This window comes from Arachis stenosperma, chromosome 5 (assembly GCF_014773155.1).
Source record: "Arachis stenosperma cultivar V10309 chromosome 5, arast.V10309.gnm1.PFL2, whole genome shotgun sequence".
NCBI classification, from domain to species: Eukaryota; Viridiplantae; Streptophyta; class Magnoliopsida; order Fabales; family Fabaceae; genus Arachis; species Arachis stenosperma.
Window position 1 is genome coordinate 41667890 of NC_080381.1, and position 21167 is coordinate 41689056.

The 21167-nt window shown below is 37.7% G+C and overlaps 1 protein-coding gene across 1 annotated transcript; it reads left to right on the forward strand.

The window, feature by feature from the left end:
* The first annotated feature begins 3442 nt into the window (after positions 1 to 3442).
* LOC130980736 (uncharacterized) lies at positions 3443 to 6025 on the forward strand. Its single transcript, XM_057904386.1, has 2 exons — positions 3443 to 3736; positions 5630 to 6025. The coding sequence occupies exons 1-2, from the start codon at positions 3443 to 3445 to the stop codon at positions 6023 to 6025; spliced, it is 690 nt and encodes a 229-aa protein (XP_057760369.1).
* The last annotated feature ends 15142 nt before the right edge of the window (positions 6026 to 21167 follow it).

Here is a 21167-nt window from a genome sequence, read left to right on the forward strand (position 1 = left end):
ATGACAATTGAGATATTGTAAAATAACTTTTTCACCTGCTTGGGCTTCTGCAATATATTATTTTTTAAATCTAGAAAACTATTCGATGAATGAATAAATACACTTAGCAGTTCTTTGTTAGTAAACTTCACACCCTTTCATTTCTTTTTAGAATTTTTTCTATGTAGTGCACAATGTAACACTCTAACTTTTAGCACCTCATGATCGCACTAAAAGTCCAAGCATTACCTACTTCTACTTCTTTAATTTCATACTATATTTATTTAATATTGAGCCTTCACGTATCTAAACTGAAGACTGTGCTAGGGCACTATATCCCAGGGGCCATATTTATATACATGACCGAAAGGCAACATCCCGAGGAGATGTGTCGGGTTGGCAGTTGAATCGACAAGTGATATTACTGCCAATAGCACAGGCATTCATCATGTGCATTTTTTATGTGTTTGCTTGCTTTGTTTACTTGCATTCCAATGCCTAAATGTATAACATGCTTACTTGATTCCTGAATTACTTGTTATACACGTCAACTACCTGTATTTTACTTGTTTGTATATACTTCTAATTTCTACTGGAATTGAGTAGGCTTGGTAGGAGGTGGCAATGGGATCGCATTGAGGTTAGGCTGGCGAAGGCTGTGGGACAGCGGTGAACTATTAGTTAGAAAATCCTTAGGATTTAGATAACCCTTTTTAGTTTTTACTTAAATGTTTCTAAGCTTAAATCTTATGCTTGATATGAAGTTCTAGGATTGCCTTTGGTGTCCTGGAACCTTATATCTTATATATTGGATACTGTTATCATACTAAGAACCTCCGGTTCTCATATCATATGTTGTTATTTTTCAGATGCAAGTCGTAAACCACCTCGGTGAGTTGCGGGATGGTGACAGAGCGGGGGATCTTTTGCTCTCTTTTGTATTTTGGATTACTTTGTTATAGATATGCTCTCACTTTTTTATCTTTGTTTCCTTATAGGCTATTTGAGAGACATATGTTGATGTGTAACTTTTCAAACATTTTGTATTGTCTGTATGAAACTAGTCGGCCTAAACTCCACGGGCTGTGGCTTGTACTCTTTTGACTATCATATATACCTATATATCTATATACTTTGTAATCTTTTATATCTTTATCATGTTGTACCTTACCCTTTTGCACTTTTAGTAATCGTGTGAACGCTTCGCGCTTTTGTATCTCTGTTTTGAGTTTTATTTCTTTATCGGGATTCTCGTATTACTATTTTCTTCGATATATATTATTGTATAAGCTTTAGAACTGTTGTGGCATTTTTTTATCTTTCGCTTTACGACTAGAGATAAGGCTTAGGGTGATAGGGTGTTACATTTGGTGGTATCAGAGCGGTTCGTCCTTGTAAGCCTGAGGGATAGACCGATTGTGCTTTATTGCATACTCTAGTTCATTTTTCTTTCATGCTATTTAGATTATCTGCTTAATATGCATAGCATGCTTGTTGTTGAGTGCTTTTCTGGGATAATTGAAACCCCAGGCTTGAGATATTGAAACTGATCAACTTGATATCAATTATTTGGTGTGGACAGGACCCTGAATGGTAACTCACAAACGAGGTCAGTCATGTACACGGAGAGACAATGACAATGACCAATCGGCCAATAACCATGCTAAGTTCATGGCGACGATGACCAATCTAGCAAATACCATGTAAGAAAATATTGCTGCGATGGTGAAAGCTGTGGAGAGGCTGGGGCAACCAATCAGAAATGGAAATAGAAATGGAAATGGTGGAGGAGCTGGGAATGATCTAGGTGCTCAGATGACTGTGGCTTCATTTCTCAATGTTCACCCGTCAACTTTTAGAGGAACGACAAATGCTACTGAGGCAGATAACTGGTTTCGAGCTGTGGAGCGTGCATTACAGACTCAGCATGTCCCAGATAACCAATTCGTAGATTTTTTGGCCTATCAACTAATGGGAAAAGCACAACAGTGGTGGAAAGGAGAGTGCCAATTGCTACGACTTCCGAACGCAGACATTCCTTGGGACGTGTTTCAGACGGCATTTTGCAAGAAGTATTTTCCTGAATCAGTAAGAGAAGCTAAGGTGTTGGAGCTTATGCAGCTGAAGCAAGGCTCATTATCTGTAGCAGAGTATACGAGCAAGTTTGAAGAACTTTGTAGATTCTCTAGGGTGTGTTAGGGTGCCCCAAAATCCTATGAGAATTGGAAGTACATAAAGTACCAAGGAAGTTTGAGGGAAAACATCATGACTATTGTGGCTCCTTTAGAGATTCGGGTGTTCTCTGAGTTAGTGAACAAGGCCTGAGTGGTTGAAGACTATGCAAAGAAGGTGGCACTAGCAAGTGACACTAGAGGAGGAAACAACAATAAAGGCCGAGGCAAATACTTTCAGCCCAGAGGTCCGAACTTCAAGAGGAGTGGACACGTACCTCAACACCCTCAAGGTTGAGGGAATTTTAGGGGAAACAACTATGATCAGTATCACCAGGCGAGATAAAGAGGTAAACAAAACAAAACTTCTCCAGATTTAATTTGTGACCGTTGTGGATATTTTCACCCTTATGACTCGTGCAAGCTGGGTTTAGGTGGGTGTTTTATTTGTGGATTGCCTGGGCAGATTACGAAGGATTTCCCTCGTGGGAGAAATCCAAATGCAGGTCAGAACTAACAACAAGGTCGGGTGTTTGCTGTGAACACCAATGATGCTGCGAAGTCGGATCCTCTGGTGAGAGGTAAATGTTTATTTGGCAAAAAAGAGTTGATTGCATTGTATGATACTGGAGCTTCACATTCAGTTATTGCATTTAACAAGACTAAGGAACTAGGGTTGAGAATGTTAGAATTAGCTTTTGATTTGCATGTGCATACCCTGTATCAGACAGTTGTGACTAGATCAGGTTGTAGGCAAATACCTTTCAAGATTGATGATAGAATCTTTATTCATGATTTAATCTGTTTGCTAATGATTAGGTTGGAGATGATTTTGAGATTTGATTGGTTGTCAAAGAATCGAGTATTGTTGGATTATTTTAAGCGGTCGATTCGCTTTATGTCAGAAGGAGAAGGAGGAGCAGTTATAGCTGAGGGTTATTACCTAACCTCTGTGATAGTGAACTGTAGTAGGAAAGAGTGTCAGGGTTACATACCCTTGGCTGGGAATGCGTTGGGATGAATAGAAGTTAGATCGAATTCTGGTAGTTCGGGAGTTTCCTGAAGTGTTTTTCGAAGATATTCCCGAATTTTCACCTCAGAGGAAAGTTGAATTTGCGATAGACTTAGTGCTAGGAGCCAGACCAGTTTTAATTGCACCGTACAGGATGGCTCTGATAGAGCTGGCTAAACTTAAAACTTAGTTGGAAGAGCTTCTGAACAAGAGGTTCATTCGACTGAGTGTATCTCTGTGGGGAGCACCAATTTTATTGGTGAAGAAGAAAAATGAAGGAATGCAACTTTATGTGGACTACCGACAGTTAAACAAAGTGACTGTGAAGAACAAGTATTTGTTGCCTAGGATCAATAACTTAATGGATCAATTGCAAGGAGCTGGAGTATTCTCGAAGATTGATTTAGGATCCAGTTACCATCTGATAAGGGTGAAAGAGGATGATATTCCAAAGACTCCATTTAGAACACGTTATGGTCACTATGAATATGTGGTGATGTGCTTTGGGTTGACGAATGCACCTGCTGTGTTCATGGATTACATGAACAGAGTATTTCGTCCCCTTTTTGGACAAGTTTGTGGTGGTATTCTTAGATGACATCCTGATTTAATCAAAGACGGTGAGAGAGCATGAAGAAAACCTGAGGATTGTGTTGCAAATCCTAAAGGAGTGTAAATTGTATACTAAGTTGTTAAAGTGAGAATTCTAGAAGGAGGAGGTGAAGTTTTTAGGTCACATGGTGAATAAAGGAGGGGGTAGCAGTGGATCTATTAAAGGTTGAGGCGGTAATATAGTGGGAAAGACCGATGTCAGTGACTGAGGTTAGGAGTTTCTTGGGGTTAGCCGGATATTACCGAAGGTTCATTCACGAATTTTCACAAATCGCTCTACCGATGACTAAGTTAACCAGAAAAGATACACCTTTTGTATGGACGTCAGAGTGTGAGGAAAGTTTTTAGACTCTGAAGGAGAAGTTGACTTCAGCGTCAGTTTTGATTTTACCTAAACCACACAAACCATTTGAGGTTTACTGCAACGCCTTGCTGAAAGGTTTGGGTTGTGTTTTAATACAATACCGGAACGTGGTGGCTTACGCTTCACGTCAGCTAAGACCACATGAGGTGAATTACCAAACTCATGACTTGAAATTGGTGACGGTTGTGTTTGCGTTGAAAATTTAGAGGCACTACTTATATGGAGTGAGGTTTAGAGTCTTTTCTGATCAGAAGAGTCTCAAGTACGTCTTTGATCAGAAAGAGCTCAATATGCGTCAGAGGAGGTGGATGGAGCTACTGAAGGATTACGATTTTGAGCTAAGTTAACACCCTGGTAAGGCTAACGTTGTAGTGGATGCCTTGAGCCAGAAGTTATTAAACATTGCGTGGATGCGAATTAAATAAGAAGAGTTGGTAGATAAGTTTGCAGAGCTTAAGTTGGATCTTGGTGAAGTTGAGGAGAAAGCTTGTTTGAATCAATTATGCATTTCAAGTACGTTCAAGTCAAAAATTCAAAGGGCTTAGCAAGACGAACAAGAACTTTAAAAGATGTTTCAACCTATTAGTAAAGAAAGGCACGGAGAATTCACTACAGACGGTGAAGGGTTATGGAGATACAAGGGGTGGATTTGTGTACCGGATGTTGGTAGTTTAAGATAAGAGTTGTTGTCGAAAGCTCATAACAGTTGATTCTCTATTCATCCAGGAAGTACGAAGATGTATCATGATTTGCAAAAATGCTTTGGTGGCCTGGGATGAAGAGTGATTTAGCTACACTTGTGTCTAAGTGTCTGACGTGTCAAAAGGTGATGATAGAGCATCAGAGACCGTCGAGAATGTTACAGCCACATGAGATTCCTCAGTAAAAATAGGAAGAAATTGCAATGGACTTTGTAACTGGGTTGCCAAGGACTAGGTCGAGATTTAATGCGGTTTGGATGATCGTGGATTACTTAACCAAGTTCGCTCACTTTCTGCCTATCCGAGTGAATTATTCATTGGAGGAATTAGCGAGGCTGTACATCAAAGAGGTTGTAAGGTTGCATGGTGTTCCATAGACGATAGTTTCAGATCGAGATCCTCGATTCACGTTAAGGTTTTAGGGAGCTTTTCAAAGAGCTTTTGGTACGAGACTATGTCTCAGCATGACGTATCATCTACAAACTGATGGATAGTCAGAAAGGACTATTCAGACATTGGAAGATATGCTAAGGGCGTGTGTGTTGGATCAACCGGAAAGTTGAGACCATTACTTGCCATTGGTGGAGTTTGCATACAACTACAGCTTTCATGCAAGCATTGGAATGACTCCATATGAGAACGGAAGTGCCAGTCTCCACTGTGTTGGTATGAAACCAGTGAGACCAGTGTGTTGGGGCCGTATTTGATAGCTGAGACTATTGAGAAAATCAAACAAATTCGAGCTAGAATCCTAACTGCACAGAGCTGACAGAAGTGTTATGTGGGTCAGAGAAGGAAACCGTTGGAATTTGAAGTGGGTGAACACGTATTTCTAAGGGTTACTCCAAGAACTGGGATCGAAAGGGCGATCAAAACGAAGAAGTTGAATCCGAAGTTTATTGGACCTTTTGAAGTGTTGAGGCGAGTCGGGCCGGTGGCATATCAAGTAGCTTTGCCGCCGCATTTATCTAACTTGCATGACGTATTCCATGTGTCACAACTTTGGACGTACACATTGGATACAGGTCATGTGTTAGAGCCTGACTTGGTCAAATTGAAGGAGAATCTGACTTTTCAAGTCACACCAGTGCGGATCGATGATACTAGTGTGAAGAAGCTACGTGGAAAGGAAGTTCTGCTGGTAAAGGTAGCTTGGAATAGAGCTGGAATGGAAGAGCACACTTAGGAGTTAGAGTTAGAAATGCGAAAGAATTATCTGGAGTTATTCTCAGGTAATTACTAAATTTTGGGGACAAAATTTCTAATTTGGTGGGGAGAATGTAAGAACCAAAAATAATTAACCAATTAATTAATGTAAAATAAAAATGAATTAATTTCCTGGAATAGGTTCAAAAATTTAGAATGTTAATTAAAAAATTTAGAGGTGAGATTTGGATTCAATGAATTTTTTCGAGTAGAAAAATGTAATTTTCTGCGAAAAATTGCGTAAAAATGCGTATGGATAAATTAGTCAGTAGTATCGGCTTAAGTCTATCCGATATTGTGTGAGAGTAATAAAAATGGTAGAAAAACTTAGAAAAGTAACTAAAGTTGAAAACCGGGTGCTAATTCCAAAGGTTTGGCCTAAAGTGGGTCAAACGGGCCAAAAACGCTAACGAGTTGGACCGGACCCAAGTTGGGCCAAAGCGCAACATATATAATACCTTAAATGAAGCTAACTCAGCCTCATTTCACCAAATAACTTAAGAACATGCAGCTGAAGTGAGAAGAGAGGTGAAGGAGAAAACACTATTCACATCCATCTTAAATCGCTCATAACTCGAGCTACGATGCTCCGATTCGAATGCCATCTGCGGCCACGTGAAACTCTCGCTGAGTCTGTCAGTTTTAATGAAGTTTTTCTGGAAAGATTTCGTGTTTTATACTCCTTTTTTTCGTCCTAAGTGAATCTGAAAATTTGGGTTTGGTTTTTGAGTGAAAATTTGTGATTTGGTTGTTTAGGTGCCGACCATTAGTGAGGAATTATTGGGTTTTATCTCTAATTTCTATTGATAAGGTAAGGTTTCTCAAAAATTCTTGTTGTTTGGTATATTGTGAATTCTAGGTATTGATGGTGATGATATTGGTATGTATAGCTTGATATTTGGTGACTTTTGGAAGTGGTGTTGGTGATTGAAAGCTGGTTGAATTCGAATTTGGTGTTTAGTGCATATTAAAAATCGGCCAGAGTATGATTTTAGTTTTCTCTATGTAGTATGTAATGTTTCGTGAAACTTAGGCTAGTGGACCGCAGGATAAGTTTGAATTGTTGATGATGCATGATGACTATTGATGATTGTGTTGATTTGATGAATTATGATGGTGTTGTTGGTGTTTGATGACGAATGCTGATGATGATAGTGAATATGGATTATTATGGTTGATGTTGATACACAACTGTTGGTGATATTGGATTTTAATGATGATTGAATTGAGAAATAAGGATTTTGAATGGAATTGATTAGTAGTGATGATGTTGTTGATAGGAATCTAAGTAAAATTGTGAGGTTGAAGGGTTTTGATAGTTGTATGATTGAGAATTGGTTGGAGAGTTCTTTTATGGATAATTGGATTGTTTTGGGCATGTTTGAAATGGTTTTCATTTTAGAGTTTTGGAAGTTTGAGAAGTTTGCTTATTTTTGTAAAATCTTATTTTTGACGAACTTTGGTGAGGCATAACTTGGCCTCCGGATCCCCATTTTAGATGAAACTTATTTTAAATAAAAGTTGTGTTCGAGAACTTTAAGACGTTTGAAGAACGGCTGGAAAATGTTTTAAAACGAAAATGTTATACGCGTTTGAAGTTTGGTATGAAAAACCTGAATTTTGCAACTTTTGAAAAATTTCTAAGTCTGGTAAGAAATGCATACGCAAACCTGTGCACGCGACGCGAGCATTGGTCACTGCCAACTGCCCTCGCATACGCAGGTACTGCATGCATACTCGGAAGCTCAATTTTTAACCCTTGCGTACACAACTTAATGGCATGCGTACGCGAACACAGCTCGCATATGCGACTACTCGTTTTTGCTGCCTTGCGTACGCAGGACAAGGGCTTGCGTATGCGAGACCCTGTTTCGCTGAAAAACTTTTTTTCTCCATTTTTAAGGATTTTCTAGCTTTCTAAACTTCTTCTACTGCTATTTGAGATTTTTAGCTAGTAATTAGACTCTAAGACTAGTAAGGATGATTTAGTGATTTAAATTGGTGAATTTCTATTGGGAGTTTAGAAGATAGAGACTTAGGTTTCTGAAGTATTGAGGATGAACTAGTTGGAAATTGTGACGGAGTACTACATTGATGATGAACTTGGGGACTTGAGAACTGATGATGTTTAAGGCAAGTTTGAAACTCGGAGTTGAATGATGAATTTGTTGAGTACTGAAGGTGATCACTGAGAACTATTGTTGTATACTATTTTATGCTGAGACTGTTGAGTGGCTATGCGCTGGCAAGGATGATGGTTAATCCCGCTTGTCGAGGGCACGATGCCGGCGTACGGATAATGGTTAATCCTTCTTACATTGAGATGTGAGGTCTAAGGCTGAGTATTCTACTCGCATCTTTTCTGGCAACAAGAGTGTGCTTGGGCACTATATCTCGTAAGAATGTGCTAGAGCACTATATCCCAGGGGCCATATTTATATACGTGACAGAAAAGCAACATTCCAAGGGGATGTGTTAGGTTGGCAGTTGAACCGACAAGTGATATCACCGCCAATAGGATAGGCATTCATCATGTGCATTTTGTATGTGTTTGCTTACTTTGTTTACTTGTATTTCAATGCCTAAAGTATAACATGCTTACTTGATTCCTGAATTACTTGCTATACATGTCAACTACCTGTGTTTTACTTGTTTGTATATACTTGTGCTTTCTACTTGGATTGAGGAGGCTCGGTAGGTGGTGGCGATGGGATCGCATGGAGGTTAGGTTGGCGAAGGCTGTGGGATAACCCTTTTTGGTTTTTACTTAAATGTTTCTAAGCTTGAATCTTATGCTTGATGTTAAATTCTAAGGTTGCTTTGGCATTCTAGAACCACATATCTTATATATTGGGCACTGTTATCATACTGAGAACCTCCGGTTCTCATACCATATGTTGTTGTTATTTTTCGGATACAGGTCGTAACCCACCACGGTGAGTTGCGAGATAGTGATAGATCAGAGGATATTTTACTTTCTTTTGTATTTTAGATTACTTTGTTATAGATATACTCTCACTTTTGTATCTTTGTTCCCTTAGAGGCTATTTGAGAGACATATGTTGTTGTGTAACTTTCCAAACACTCTGTATCATCTGTATATAACTAGTCGGCCTAAACTCTGCAGGCTGTGGCTAGTATTCTTTTGAATATCATATATACCTATATATCTATATACTTTGTAATCTTTTGTATCTTTATCAAGTTGTACCTTATCCTTTTGTGCTTTTAGTTATCGTGTGAATGCTTCGCACTTTTGTATATCTGTTTTGAACTTTACTTCTTTATCGGACTTCTCGTATTACTATTTTCTTATATATATATATATATATATATATATATTATTGTATAATCTTTAGAACTGTTGTGGCACTTTGTTATCCTTCGCTTTGCGATTAGAGGTAAGGGTTAGGTTGATAGGGTGTTACATGAGTCATGAGAGTCACTATCATCTTCAAACTGGGGTTAGCTTAACATAGCCTTCCAAGTCTTGTTGTGTTTGTATCGTTGACCTTATGGTTGATGTTTTTGGCTTGTGGGAGTTGGCAGAGACTTTAAAAGCCTGGGGTTTAGACCAAGGCTTGGGCTAGTGATTGGGCTGGTGTATAGACTAGATGTGTGGATTTTGCAAATCGATGGTGGTTCGATATCTAATGGTCTGGGAGTGAAACCTACTCCTCTGTGCAAGTACCAGTTTTCTAAAAGTGCATCAAAGTGTTCTTCGATTAGACAAGTGTTGAAAATAAAACAAAGAGAATTTGTGAATTGATAAACGGAACATAAAGATTAAAGTTTTCAAAGATTAAATGTGCAGAAGATTAAAAGAACTTGCATTGAATTTTAAAAAGAGAATAATAAAATGCCTTCGATTGGATCAAAGGGATTCAACATAGAAATTTAAATACAGGAAGATAAATTGGGCAATGAAGATAGAAAACATTTGGAGAATAAAATTACTTGAAATGTAAAATTTACTGGAAAATAAATTGAAAGAATAAAGAAGATGGAAGGAACCCTACAAAAAAATAACTTGATTGTAGACTCAGGAATTCGCTGGGATGTGAGTGTGCTTGAGTATTTTTTCTGAGTAAAAGTTCCAACCCTGATTTCCTAAGGCTTCCTAGTATTTATAGTGTACCTTTAGTAACTAGCAATTAATTCTAATTAATTACAATTAATTACAAATTTGAACTTTCCAAATACTTTCTCCTTGATAACTACTGCCGCCATTTGATTGGAGACGTTTCCCATGATTTCCTCACGTGATTAAAGCCTTTAACCTTCCACTACTGTGACTGTTTGATCTACGATTTGAATGCTCAATTCGATTTCCCCTCTCGAGAAGGTCTAATCGAATAACAAATCATTCGAAATCCAACTGGCACTCATTATTCTCAATCCTTGCTTCCGCGTGCATCGTCTCAAGAAATTGTCTCTGACTCATTCCGAATCGACTTGCTCTCATCGAATAATATATATATATATATTTTAATCAACAAATTGCCCCTTGGATTAATGTGTTTGCCTTCGATAACATCATTTAGAAGATAAAACACTTAATACAAAACTAAAAATGTCAGTTCTCAAACTAATAAAAATTACCATTTAAGCTCCCCATTAATACTGACTCACTCGACACATTTCTTGAAACATGCGCATTCTCTTTCTACCACTTCATCTTCTTCACTAAGTTACCTCTATTCGTATCCCTTTCATAGTAATTGTTCACAGTAGTACTTTAAATTCATCATTCCCACCTTTTTTAAAAATCTTTCGCAACTCATTATCCCTTGAACTCTTCTTACATCAAAGAACCTTTCCACAAAAATCCTTAAACTTTCAACCCTTTCTTCCAGTGTTTAACAATGGTTGGTTCCTCTTCTCATGCCACTTCTCAAGATAAGTGTAAAGGTCATGTAATAGCACCGCCATCTCCGCCAGCCCTTCGCATTCTTAATCAAGTCAATGATGAAATCATTGACGATCCCCATTTGCAAGTCAATGACACTAGAATCCTAATCCCCTTCACAATTGGTGCAAATACACACTGCTTCCTTGGACCCATTGAAACTCTTGAGAGGGCCAACAAAAAACTTTATTTTTTTCCTAATGCTGAAGGGGAAGATTTTTTCATAAACCAAGCTTTTAACATCTCTCATTTCATCAACCAAAAACCCTTGCAAAATAATCCAACAATAAATCCTCGAGGGTTCGATTTCACAACTTGGTACCAACGCCTTGAACCCACAAAGGGTGCTATCTGGGAAGCCCAAGGAATACAAGAACTACTAAGGCTTTCTCATTTTTCACTCACCACATACCCTTGGATGATTGGGGCGGTGACTTGTTTCTGGAATAGGAAAGCCAACAACTTCCACCTTCCTTGTAGAATGATCGGAATGTCTCCACTCGATGTAGCTGTCATTACAGGACTCCTAATAAATTCTCCATATTGTACCCCTGATATGCAATCTAAGCATCAGTACAATGTTGTCTTCAACGCTTCTTACAGTGAGTTCATTGCCCACAACATGGGTGAAGATAGTACAGAAGTCAGAGACAGTGAACATGTAGCCTTTTTGTTTTATTGGTTAAATGCAACTTTGTTCTGTTCTCGAAGTCGAAGCTCTTCCTTCCCCTGGCTGCTTTTTTACATGAAGAAAAAGTTCTCAACTTGGCCAAGCTTCTTTTGGGACACATTTTTGAAGAGCTTGGTCTATTTGTCTGTGACCTTCGAGATAATAAAATAATCAACACGGGAGATCCACTCTGGTTCCTTCAATTATGGCTTAATGCCATTTTTAAAAATTTTATGACAAAACCTGAAGGTGGCAGTACTGATAAACAACACATCGAGGGTTTTCATTTATCTAATTACAAATCCAATTTTTCAAACACCCAATCAGATGAAGACAAATTCTGGGCTGTTTTCTCCCTTTTTCATTCTTGCAAAGATTTTGACAACGATCAACTCAATTTTACTCCTTTTTTTGTGTCGCAATTATGGCCCTGCCTGGCTTGATCATTTGCTCTTTCCAAATACTAATGAGGAGAATGAACTCATAAATCAAAATTGGGCAAACCTGTTGGCTGTTCAGGTGATACCAATAGGGTTACCACAGAATAGAAAAGAAAAGTTCAAGATAACCCTGTACGCTCCTCACTTAACTGCCAGACAACTGGAATTTTCTCAAGCTATTCCAACACCACAACCTCGACACAATGAACCATTCTGTCACATTACTCTGTTATCTCAAGTTGATTTCAACACTTGTCTCTTAAAAAATCAAAAATGAAGAGACCATTTCAATTTTTTATCTATGAACGTAGTTCATTCATCACTAAGTCTTGTTTCGAATGGTGGGCTGCTTATTATTTAAGGTACATTCGTACCTTAGAAGAAATTCAACAAACTGCTGTTTGAATGGCTGTCACTGAAAGTTACCCAAGAAGAACCCACAAAAGGAAAGCTGATGCTGCTCGACCACCACCACATAAGAGCAGAAGGACTCCTACCAAAACCTCTCGAAGAGTAACTCTTCTATTCATAACTCTTCCGTTAAACTCGAAATTATATTCTCTTAACCAAACTTGGTTATGAATATTTTACCAGTTACTGCTGCCATCATCAAGCGAAAGCGCTAATGAAAGTGAACCAACCGATAAGTATGCCCTTGTTGTCTCCTCCCAATGGGAAGACGCAGCCGACTCTAACCCTAGCTCTCAGCTAGTACCAAGATCCAGACTTTCTCAGGTAACACAATTATCTCTACCTACATTGTACTTGATTTAAAATAAATTTTAAACTCATAATTGTATACCTTTATACTAGCCTATCAATGTTGCCCACTCAATTTCATCCATTGAGGCTCTTGATCAACCAATTCTGCAACAACAAAGTGATCCAGAACACTCCAGATCACATGATTCAATTTAATTTACCGAACCCATTCAGTCAATTCCAGCTGCTTTTCCACCTATTCTGCATACAACACAGTGGTTGACCCAACAGCAAATTCCTTGCAACATTCTCCCGAAGAAACACATATACTTGAGTCAATATCACCAAACAATCAAGCTGCATTCTCTACTGAAAACCAAGCGGTTCCAGACTTCGATTCTCCCACTGGACGTGCCAATTTGTTTTGTCAATTGTTAGCAAATCGATGGTGGTTCGATATCTAATGGACTGGGAGCGAAACCTACTCCTCTGTGCGAGTACCAGTTTTCTGAAAGTGCATCAAAGTGTTCTTCGAATAGACAAGTGTTAAAAATAAAATAAAGAGAATTTGTGAATTGATAAACAGAACATAAAGATTAAAGTTTTCAAAGATTAATTGTGCAGAAGATTAAAAGAACTTGCATTGAATTTTAAAAAGAGAACAATAAAATGCCTTCAATTGGATCAAAGGGATTCAACATAGAAATTTAAATACAGAAAGATAAATTGGGCAATGAAGATAGAAAACATTTATAGAATAAAATTACTTGAAATGTAAAATTTACAGGAAAATAAATTGAAAGAATAAAGAAGATGGAAGGAACCCTATAGAAAAATAACTCGATTGCACACTCAGGAATTCGATGGGATGTGAGTGTGCTTGAGTGTTTTTTCTGAGTAAAAGTTCCAATCCTGATTTTCTAAGGGTTCCTAGTATTTATAGTCTACCTTTAGTAACTAGCAATTAATTATAATTAATTACAATTAATTACAAATTTAAACTTTCCAAATACTTTCCCCTTGATAACTCCTCCTGCCATTTGATTGGAGACGTTTCAATTCCCATGATTTCCTCATGTGATAAAAGCCCTTAACCGTTCCACTACCGTGACTGTTCGATCTACCATTCGAATGCTCAATTCGATTTCCCCTCTCGAGAAAGTCTAATCGAATAACAAATCATTCGAAATCCAACTGGCACTCATTATTCTCAATCCCTACTTACGCGTGCATCGTCTCGAGAAATTGCCTCTGACTCATTCCAAATCGACTTGCTCTCATCGAATAATATATATATATATATATATATATTTCGATCAACATATTGCCCCCTTGGATTAATGTATTTGCCTTCGATAACGTCATTTAGAAGATAAAACGCTTAATCTAAAACTGAAAATGACAGTTCTCAAACCAATAATAATTACCATTTAAGCTCCCCATTAATACTGACCCACTCGACACGTTTTCCGAAACATGCGCATTCTCTTTCTACCACTTTATCTTCTTCACTAAGTTACCTCTATTCATATCCCTTTCATAGTAACTGTTCACAATAGTACTTTAAATTCATCATTCCCACCTTTGTTAAAAATCTTTTGCAACTCATTATCCCTTGAACTCTTCTGACATCAAAGAACCTTTCCAGAAAAATCCTTAAACTTTCAACCCTTTCTTCCAGTGTTTAACAATGGCTGGTTCCTCTTCTCATGCCACTAGTCAAGATAAGGGTAAAGGTCATGTAATAGCACCGCCATCTCCGCCATCCCTTCGTATTCTTAATCAAGTCAATGATGAAATCATTGATGATCCCCATTTGCAAGTCAATGACCCCAGAATCCTAATCCCCTTCACAATCGGTGCAGATACACACTGCTTCCTTGGACCCAGTGAAACTCTTGAGAGGGCCAACAAAAAACTTTCTTTCTTCCCTAATGCTGAAAGGGAAGATTTATTGATAAACCAAGCTTTTAACATCTCTCATTTCATCAACCAAAAACCCTTGCGAAATAATCCAAAAATCAATCCTGGAGGGTTCGATTTCACAACTTGGTACCAACGCCTCGAACCCACAAATGGTGCTATCTAGGGAGCCCTAGGAATAGAAGAACTACTAAGGCTTTATCATTTTTCACTCACCACATACCCTTGGATGATTGGGGCAGTGACTTGTTTCTGGAATAGGACAACCAACAACTTCCGCCTTCCTTGCGGAATAATCGGAATGTCTCTCTTCGATGTAGCTGCCATTACAGGACTCACAATAAATTCTTCAGATTGTACCTCTGACATGTAATCTAAGCATCAGTACAATATTGTCTTCAACGCTTCTTACAGTGAATTCATTGCCACAACATAGGTGAAGATGGTACAAAAGTCACAGACAGTGAACATGTAGCCTTCTTGTTTTATTGGTTAAATGCAATTTTATTTTGTTCTCGAAGCGAACAAATGTCGAAGCTCTTCCTTCCCCTGGCTACTCTTTTACATGAAGAAAAAGTTCTCAACTTGGCCAAGCTTCTTCTGGGGCACATTTTTGAAGAGCTTGGTCTATTTGTTTGTGACCGCCAATATATTAAAATAATCAACACGGGAGGTCCACTCTGGCTCCTTCAATTATGGCTTAATGCCATTTTTGAAAATTTTATGACAAAACCTGAAGGTGGCAGTACTGATAAACAAGACATCGAGGGTTTTCTTTTATCTAATTATAAACCCAATTTTTCAAACACCCAATCAGATGAAGACAAATTCTGGGCTGTTTTCTCCCTTTTTCATTCTTGCAAAGATTTTGACAATGATCAACTCAATCTTACTCCTTTTTTGTGTCACAATTGTGGCCCTGCCTGACTTGATCGTTTGCTCTTTCCAAATACTAATGAGGAGAATGAACTCGCAAATCGAACTTGGGCAAACCTGTTCACTGTTCAGGTGATACCAATAGGGTTACCATAGTATAGAAAAGAAAGGTTCAAGATAAACCTGTACGCTCCTCACTTAACTGCCAGACAACTGGGATTTTCTCCAGCTATCCCAATACCACAACCTCGACACACTGAACCATTCTGTCACATTACTTTGTTATCTCAAGAAGATTTCAACACTTGTCTCTTAAAAAATCAAAAACGAAGAGACCGCTTAAATTTCTTGATCTATGAATGCACTAAGTCTTGTTTCGAATGGTGGACTGCTTATTATTCAAGGTACACTCGTACCTTAGAAGAAATTCAACAAACTGCTGTTCGAACGTCTGTCACTGAGAGTTCCCCAAAAAGAACCCACAAAAAGAAAGCTGATGCTGCTCGACCACAACCACATAAGAGTAGAAGGACTCCTACCAGAACCTCTCGAAGAGTAACTCTTCTATTCATAACTCTTCCTTTAAACTCGAAATTGTATTTTCTTAACCAAACTTAGTTCTAAATATTTTACCAGTAACTACTGCCATCATCAAGCGAAAGCGCTGATGAAAGTGAAACAACCAATAAGGATGACCTTGCTGTCTCCTCCCAATCAGAAGACGCAGCTGACTCTGACCCTTGCTCTCAGCTAGTACCAAGATCCAGACTTCCTCAGGTAACACAATTATCTCTACACACATCATACTTGATTTAAAGTAAATTTTAAACTCATAACTGTATATCTTTATACTTGCCTACCAATGTTGCACGCTCAATTTTATCCACTGGGGCTCTTGATCAACCAAATCTGCAACAACAAAATGATCCAGAACACTCCACGTCACATGATTCAATTCATTTTACCGGACCCATTCAGTAAATTCCAGCTGCTTTTCCACCTATTCTCCATACAACACAGGTGGTTGACCCAATAGCAAATCTCTTGCAACATTCTCCAAAAGAAACACAAATACTTAAGTCAATTTCACCATACAATCAAGCTGTATTCTCTGCAGAAAACCAAGCGTTTCCAGACTCCGATTCTGTTTCTAAAGTTGCTGACACCACCAACTTAGATTCCTCTCGATCCAGGGTCTTAGAAACTCCTCCCAAACAACCTATGCTTTCACTCCGAGTTGATCTTCAGACTCCTCCTGGACCAAGACCCGGATCATCGAGTGCTCCTACCACTCCTACCAGTGCTACCTTAGATGACTTAATCTCTGTTTTAAATAAAGTTATCCAAGAAAATAAAGTTCTTGTGCCTGTACCAGCAATCTCAAGACCTGCTATATCAAGGCCTTCATTCGAACTAGATCCTGACACTCGGGAACAACTTCGATCACTCATCAAACTCTTGGATCATCCACCTACCTCATGGGTTAATGATCCAATTCTCAATAAACTCTTGGATGATCTTTTGAATTCTTCTGTTGAACTCCCAACTAACACACCACATTCTGCTTCAATTCAAGAATTCAAACAACTTCTCAATGAGAGCGTTGCGTCTCAGTTTCAACTCTCAGAAACTAAAAATGAAGAAGCCACAGCCAAATCTAATATAGAAAATTGTCTTGCAACTGCTCACCTAATCCAAGCCTCTCGTGAGGAATTTGATCTGAGAATTTCTCACGCTATTTTTGTTCAAGCTTTTCATGATCAAGAAGAAGTAAGACTCGAAGCAGAACTAACTCAGATTCAGGAACAGCTTGCCACCATACGCCAAAATCGAGCCACCATAGCCAAACCTCTGGCTGTAGCCCAACAAGAACAACATTACCTTATTCAGGAACTTGTCTCAATTGATACCAAGAGGAGAGAATATGACAAACAACTTGAGAAAATCCAAGCTGACAAGTTCAAACAAATTGAAGTACTTTCAATTCTGGAAAACAAAAGGGCAAAGCTGCGCTCCGATTTGGCAAAACTAATGACACCCTGAATTCCTTTTTCATTTCTAATTTTATTTTTGTAATAACTTCCATCTTTTCTAGACATATGCATGTTAAATTTCTACTTTTGCCAACAATAGTATTGCTTCAAATATTTTTCATTAACCGAATTAATTACTCTTTCTGATTCAATATCTTTAGTCTGGTAAGCATTTCCAGAATATGTTCTCATTACTTGGAATGGGCCTTCCCAAGTATGGAACCACTTACCAAGAAATCTCGATTTCTTTTCCATTGGCAAAATAACTTTCAAAACTAATTCACCTACATTAAAAAACTTTTCCTTGATTCGACGATTATAACTTCGAGCATTACTTTCTTTTTGTCGAATCATATTATCAAGTGCTGAAATTTGTTCTGAGTCTAATTCATTCAACTCATCAAACATTGCATTCCAATAATCATCAACTGGCGAATCATGCTGTCTTGATACTGTTAAAGTATTCAAGTTAATTTTTAATGGTAGTATTGCATCATGACCATACACTAACTTAAATGGCGAAGTACCTGTCGAACTCCTTGGTGAATTCCGATAGGCCCATAACACTTCGCTTAAAGTTTCTTTCCATGTTCGAGGCCTATTTCCGATATGCTTTTTAATCAAACTTATTAAAATTTTATTTGCTGCTTCTACCTGCCCATTAGCCTGTGCATAATAGGGAGTTGAAGTAACCATATTAATATTTCTCGAAGCTGCAAAACTTTTAACCCGCTGACCAGTAAACATTGTTCTTTGATCAGTACTTAACGTTTGAGAAATTCCAAATCGATGAATAATATGTTCCTCAATAAAATCTAACTCACCCTGACTTACTTCTATCAAGGGAATCGCCTCAACTCATTTTGTAAAATAATCAATTGCTACTAGGATAAACTTGTGTTGTTTGGATGAAGGAGGATGAATTAATCCAATTAAATCTAAAGTGCAACCTCTAAATGGCCATGGCTTTATTATCGAATGTAATTCGGATGCTGGAATTTGTTGAATCAAACCATGTTTTTGGCATTTCAGACACGCTTTTGCATAATCAATACAATCTTTAATCACAGTTGGCCAATATATATGATTGCAATATAGCACCCATCTCATTTTCTTTTCAACCTGATGAGCACCACATATTCCATTGTGAACTTCACCTAAAGAAATATTTTTATCACTCTGACCAAAGCATCTCGATAAACTCCCATCAATACCTTTTTATATAATTCATCAACCATTAAAACAAAATTCATTGCTCGCAATTTTATCTTTCTATCAACTGGAATATTAGGCTCTTTCAAGTATTGAATAATAGGCTTCCTCCAATCAGTATCCTCCCATTCATCATCACACAAAACTTCCCTTTCACTTGCAGGTACTAAAATCTGATGAATACCTATTAAAGACTCAAGAGTTCCTTAGTCGATTTTATACTTCGAAGCAATTTGGGCTAATTCATTAGCCATTTCGTTCTAAATTCTTAGAATATGAACCAAAGATACTTTTCGAAAAGAAGTTAACAACTCCCAAGCAGTTGTCAAATACTTCTGTAATCTCTCATTGTTACATTTAAATTCTTTAGATAACTGCTTCAAAACCAACTGGGAATCCCCTAATATTTGAACTTCCAAGACCCCTTTATTAATCAAAATTTCAAGGCCCAAAATTAATGCTTCATACTCTGCCTCATTATTCGAACATGGATATTTTATTTCAAATAAAAAATTTGACAAGGTTCCTTCTGGTGAAACAATTAAAATCCCAACTCCTGCACCATCTTTATGTTTTGACCCATCAAATATAACTTCCAATAATCGATTTTTACCTCGATTATATTTGCCCCCTGGCCATTCAGATCTTTCAAATTATTCACAAGAAAATCTGCAACGACCTATCCTTTCACAGCCTTTGCTGGAACATATTGTAAATCAAACTCTGTTAATGTCATCATCCATTTCCCCAAACGTCCTCTTAACATTAGGAAACTTAGCATATATTTAATAAGATCAGTTTGCGTTATAAATTTCACCGATTTAGCCACCATGTAACACTTTAACTTCATAGAAGCATGATAGAAGGATAAACACAATTTTTCGATCGGGGACCACCTTGTTTCGATATCAGTTAGAACTCGACCAAGGTAGTAAATTGCCCGTTCATGCCCATTTTCATCATCTTGGGCTAACATACACCCTATAGTATTTTCAGATTTTGCAATATACAATTTTAAAGGTTCAGATGGACGAACATTTGCCATAATTGGGGCTTTAGATAAATATGTTTTGATCGAATCGAAAGCCAACTGATGTTTCATGGTCCATTCGAATTTTGAACCATTTTTCAGTTTCACTAGCAGTGCAAACACTCTAGTTCGATCTGAAAGATTTGAAATGAACCTTCGAAGATAATTTACTTTACCCAAAAATGATTGTACTTCCTTCTTTGATTTGGGTGCAGACAATGCTAATATCGCATCCACTTTATTTTTATCGATAGCTATCCCATTTTTATGAACAACAAAACCCAAAAAATTTCTTGCCGATACTCCAGATGCACATTTCAAAGGATTCATTTTTAATCATTTCTTCCTCATAGTAAGGAATGCTCTACTTAAATGATCAATATCTTAACTCACGGAATTCGATTTGACCATCACATCATCGATATACACCTCCATGAATTTCCCAATAAATTCATGGAAAATAGCATTCATTGCCCGCTGATATGTCGCTCCAGCATTCTTTAAACCAAAAGACATAACGACCCATTCATATGTTCCTAATACCCCAGGACAACGAAAGGCAGTTTTAGCCACGTCATCTTCTGCAATGAAAATCTAGTTATATCCAGAATAACCATCTATGAAACTGAGAATTTCATTTCCCGCTGCAGAATCGATTAACATATCCGCAATAGGCATAAAATATTCATCTTTTGGAGTTGCATTATTCAAATCTCAAAAATTGATGCATACTCTTAACTTTTCATTCTTCTTCATAACAGGGACAATATTCGATACCCACTCAACATAACGTGCAGTTCGAATAAATTTAGCTTTGACCAGGCGTTCTATCTCTTCTTTAATTTTCAGATTAATTTCAGGAGCAAAATGTCTTGGAGTCTGTTTCACAAGTCGAGCATTGGGTTTCAATGCTAATCGATGTTCCACTAATGAACGATCGAGACCAGGCATCTCATGATAGTCCCAAGCAAAACAATCTTTAAACTCATGTAAAAGATTGAAGAGTTCAGTTCGAAAAGGATCAATAAGATCTTTACAAATATATGTAATTCGAACATCATCAAGAGATCCTAGATTAATTTCTTCTAAGGGATCTTGAGATTCAAACCCTTTATAGTAATCATCCTCTTTGATTGAACATTTTTTGAATCCCAATGGTTCTAAATCATAGATGCAATCAAAAGTAAAATCAATAGAATCATCAGAAATAGAAGAAACTTGATCTTTGACTAAATCATCATTACTTTTATTTTCCACACAATGAGCCTCTGCTATTAAATTGGCAGTCCGGCTCAAATCATTAGTTTCATTACAAGAAATAGAGAAA

Excerpts from the sequence above, each read along its gene's own strand:
- LOC130980736 (XM_057904386.1), top strand. The coding sequence starts at position 3,443 with ATGCAACTTTATGTGGACTACCGACAGTTAAACAAAGTGACTGTGAAG. Across the intron at positions 3,737-5,629 it reads TTCGTCCCCTTTTTGGACAA|AGAAGGAAACCGTTGGAATT; the intron begins GTTTGTGGTGGT and ends TATGTGGGTCAG.